Raw genomic sequence first — 5,000 nt, forward strand, 5'->3', positions numbered from 1 at the left:
GCGCTCTATAGGGTGGATGCAACTCATTTTCATCAACTGCCTTCGTATGCCACTGGCTGAAACTACAATCAATAACCCTTTACTTTCACTCATTATCCCAAAGAAACTAGTGCATCATTAACGTAGACACGCCCAAAATTATCAAAGTTAATTGGTTCAAAATTCTGGGGTGATATGACGATTTCTAAATAGCTGTCCAGCCAGACAGAGAAGCAAAACGTTGGGTAGCATCACAGGTAGTTTTATTGATTTTGATTATACTTAAAGTGAAAAAAAGGAACAATACCACTGATCGACCAATTTATTAGGCGCACCTTTCCAATTGTTCATTGACGCAAATTTCTGATCAATAGTCAAAAAAAGAAAAACACACACATCCGTCTCAAAAAGACTGCGTGCAGGACTAGCAAAAATACCATGAAAATGGCAAATTTCTGATCAGTCAATCACATGGCGGCAACTCAATGCATTTAGGCATGCAGACATGGTCAAGATGATCTGATGTTCAAAGTGAGCATCAGAATGGGGAAGAAAGGCTATTTAAATGATTTTGAACATGGCATGGCTGTTGGTGCCAGAAGGGCTTAGTTTGAGTATTTCAGAAACTACTGATCTACTGTTAGCCTAGTAAACCAGCGCCACCCGCTGGACGCCGACATTTTTCGGCTGCGAGTGGTCGTTTAGCCTCGCATCGTCGAACATTTTGAACACTGTGCCCTGAGTCTGGCAAAACCAATCTCAATGAATTGAATTTGTTTTGAATCAAAGCGGGCGGGGTTTTGAGGGAGTGACGACGAAGCTCGCAACGTTGGGAGAGCACATCAACGAGAAAGATCGCTGATTGGTCAGAACGCCAGCCTATATCACAGGCACGGGTTGAAAAACAACAGGTTGTTCTCATCAACAATCTTCGGATGTATCGTTTATCGGGGCCAGACTAAATTACACATCCAGTGTCATATTTAGGCTGGTTTATCAGGCTAACCTACTGTGATATTCACAAACATCTCTAGAGTTTCCAACAGTGGTGGACGAAGTACACCAGTTATGTACTTGAGTAAAAGTACAGTTACCTTGCATTGAAAACTACTCAAGTAAAAGTGAAAGTATTCACCTCACTTTTTTACTTGAGTAGAAGTACAAAAGTATCTGCCGTCAAAAATACTTAAGTACTAAAAGTAAAAAGTAAAAACTTAAAAATGAAGCCTTTGGTGCGATTTTAATATTTAAGTGTTGTAGGCCTAGTTTGGTCATATCTAATTAAATATCCTCTGATTTGCATAGGCTATACCAACTGAACATGTTAGAACTAGACCATAACAGGCCTCAGAAACACTGTGGAGTAAGTTAAGTCCATGGATGTTATAGCATCAGAAGTTCATTTTCACCTCTCTAAACATTTAATACTGACCCTAATATGCCCAAAAGAACACGTGAAAGGCAATTAATATTAAGAATGATTAGGCTGAAATTGATTATATGCCTATTAGAACAGCTACTACAATACCCCCCAGCCGTAGGCCTAGTCCAGTAGGCCTACTTATTTGTGACAGCAAGGAGTTAGAGTAGTAGCCAATAAAGTACTTTATGTTTAATTTTTGTTATAATTATGGTTTTGGTAGACTTCTTCTTCTTCTTCTTCTTCTTCTTCTTCTTCTTCTTCTTCTTCTTCTTATTATTATTATTATTATTATTATTATGTAGTGTTTGGTTATGTTAAGGTTGGCTTAGGCCTATGTATGGACAAACAGACTTCTTGCGATTCTAAGCTGCCTTTAAAGACAGGAACATCTTCATATACTTGTAATGGTCTCTATTTGCTAGATGCCAATGATTTGCAATAGCCTACTTGATACAACTTGGAACACTTCTGTCTGATCATGAAAAAGCCTTTTGTGGCTGTGCACATCACTGGGCCAATATTTAGCCAAAGTCCACTTTTTTCTCTCTCTCTCTTTTTTTCTTACTTTGTTACTGTGTTTTTTATAACCTCACTTTGGTGGTATTGCCAGTGCTTTTCATATCCTCTGTAGCCTACTGACCTGACTTAAGGGAAAGGATACATGTTGCAAGGATACATGTTGAATGTAGCCTCACTTTGCAACATATGGTGGGCATGGCAATCCTCATGTAAAGATACAAACCCTTTACACAAGCCTATTTTCCATAAAGTTGAAGCAAATCATTTTTTTGGTGACAGGAGAGTCTATTAGACAAGTAATTGTTATCCCCAACTACTTCAGAAAATACTGCAATGTATTGAGGGTAAAGAATGCTATCACGGAGTTGTGCGCCTGGATGGTTTGGAATAAGCAGCATGTTTAGGCATCCTGTGTACTTGACTCAATAAACCAACACGCTACAAAAGCGGCAATTATGTGACTCTCTTGTAAGCCATAACACAGATATAGCACAGTAAGTCAAATAAGCAGTAGGGCCTACATCAATTCGCTGATTATGCAGTTCAATCACGAAGCCTATAGTATCGGACAAATTTCATCTTGTCAGGCGAGTGCAGCCTGCAGTGCGAGCTAAATCTCTCCCCCCTCACACAACGAATACGACGTACAGATTAATACACTCTAACAACGTTATTGTCGCCTGCTTTATTGTTTTGCTGTGCTTTCCGCATGTTACTAGAAAGTAGGTACCGTTTCTTCTTATTTCAATTCGTCTCGCAAGTCGCAACAGTGGACACATCAGTGGTCTTGCTCTGCTCGCTTTCCTTCTAAAACTAAATCTGTACAGGAGAGCTTGTTGTCACGTGACACATTACAACCAATCACAATGACGAATCTCTGAGTCTGCCAATCGGATTCAGTTTCACTTTCTTCACACAAGCGTAAAATCTCAGATTTCATTTGACCAGGGCATTAAACATGAATTAATTCACCTGCCGTGTATCGCCTTACATAAAAAAAAGGAACGAGTAAGGAACGAGTGTAGCTGTAAATGTAACGAAGTGAAAGTACTAAATTTCGCTTTGAAATGTAGTGAAGTAAAAGTATAAAGTCTTACCAAATAAAAATACTTGAGTAAAGTATGAAAGTATGAAAATGTTACTTAAGTACAGTAACGAATTACATTTACTTCGTTACTGTCCACCACTGGTTTCCAGAGAATGGTCCGAAAAAGAACAAATATACTGTGAGCGTGTGGGAAAACATGCTTTGTTGATGCCAGAGGTCAGAGGAGTATGGCAAGACTGGTTCGAGCTGATGCAAAGGCAACATTAAGGCTAATAACCACTTCATATAACCAAGATGATCGGGAAAATGTTGCCTGGTCTGATGAGTCTTGATTTCTGCTGCCACACTCATGTGGAATGGTCAGAAAAAACATGGATCTATCCTGCCTTGCATCAACGTTTTAAGCTGGTAGTATAAAGGCGTAGGGATATTTTCTTGCCACAATTTGGACCCCTTTGTATCAACTGATCTTTGTGGGAATACCATAGCCTACCTGAGTATTCTTACAGGCAGTTAAGGCAGTTCTGAAAGCAAAAGGTGGTCCGATGGCTCACTAGAGAGGTGTACCTAATAAAGTGGCCAGTGAGTATGTGTCAGCACGACATCACATTTTCTTTCATATTTTCCAAAGCATAAACAGCTCCGTCAATAATACAGAAAATATCTGGCTCTATTTTTCTGTCTGTCACAATAAGCTGGCGATCAATTCCAGAGAGTAAACAAGATTGCTGCACATCTAATGCAGCCCTTTCCGGAATAAGATGATCCAAATAAGACATGTAGATTAAGCTAATTAGTGGGATCACAGGCACAGGCAGGAGGGAAACGTGGCAGGATGTTTACTTCCGAAGCTGTGATCGACACCTCTCTCTTCCCACCCAAGTGTGACCTTGTCACTTGGAATAAAAAAACTAGTCTCTGTGGCCCTGGCCATGAATCAAACGGCTAAGGAATTGTACGTATAACGTACAAATAAAGGCATAACATCTCCTGAAAACCTACATGAAAAAAGTAAAATTCACAGCAACCATGTTTTATTATTTCTCAAGGGTTTCTGATGAAGATGGGAACATGGTATGTTCCCTTGTTGAAATGTATGTGTAATGCAAAATCATGGTGTTTGATACTTCCAAGTCCAAGTCCGTGCACCAAATTTTGTAATGTTGTTTTAAGAGGGAGCGGTTGACAGAATTGTCACTGTCTACTGAACAGGACTAATTGTTTTTTTAAAATATCAGCTGGCTTGTTAAAGTAATTAACATATTTGCGCCTTTTACCTCTCCAAGTCAGTTTGGCTGCAACCAAATCGACCCATTGTCTATTATAGGCACTTTCGCAATTGAAAAGTTTGAATGTTCTGGCAATAGCCACATGCAATATGGAAGCCCTTTCGAGGGCAAACCAAAGAACTTTGGATAAAAGAGTCTGCTACATCTAATGTAGCAGGTGAGGAGGAGGAAATCGTACAAGGGACAAAATCAATTGGCTGTGTGGCCTGCCCACCTGTTTCACTGACTATGCCAATCAATGCCCCAGCCTCCATTCAAAGCAGCGATTGAATACTTTTCAATGGGAGATGGATGAGCGAAAGGATTTGAGAAGTACGACAGATGCAGACAGGGAATGGGGACACACCGTTTCCCATTCAGAAGATTGATGTGACAACATTGGAAAAAGCAGATCTGATCGCCCTGAGCTTTTGACTGCTTCAGAGGCTAAGAAAAAGCTAAATGCCACAAAGATAGACAGACAGGCAAACAGACAGACACACACTGCACAAGTGCACACACGCACGCAGGTACGCACGTGCACACACACACACACAGACACACACACACACACACACACGACACACGACACGCACGCACACACGCACACACGCACACACATGAAGGCATGAAGAGAGCTCACCTTGAGCTGGAACTGGAAGAAACATCCAGAACACTCTCCAATCCAGTTGGCCTGCATGGCCTTCACTCCATACCACTCTGGAAGCTCCGCAAGGGCATCGAGAAGGGGCTGCAGGAAACA

General features: G+C 40.8%; 1 protein-coding gene across 1 annotated transcript in view; it reads right to left on the reverse strand.

Annotated features, from left to right (window-relative positions):
- Window positions 1-5,000, reverse strand: part of lars2 (leucyl-tRNA synthetase 2, mitochondrial) — a 108,118-nt gene that overhangs the window by 60,665 nt on the left and 42,453 nt on the right. Inside the window, exon 8 of the mRNA XM_063198146.1 lies at window positions 4,881-4,988. Coding sequence (XP_063054216.1) covers window positions 4,881-4,988 — 108 coding nt within the window. The remainder of the gene's footprint in view (window positions 1-4,880; window positions 4,989-5,000) is intronic.

The sequence above is a fragment of the Engraulis encrasicolus genome, chromosome 5, assembly GCF_034702125.1.
Source record: "Engraulis encrasicolus isolate BLACKSEA-1 chromosome 5, IST_EnEncr_1.0, whole genome shotgun sequence".
In the NCBI taxonomy this organism is placed as follows: domain Eukaryota; kingdom Metazoa; phylum Chordata; class Actinopteri; order Clupeiformes; family Engraulidae; genus Engraulis; species Engraulis encrasicolus.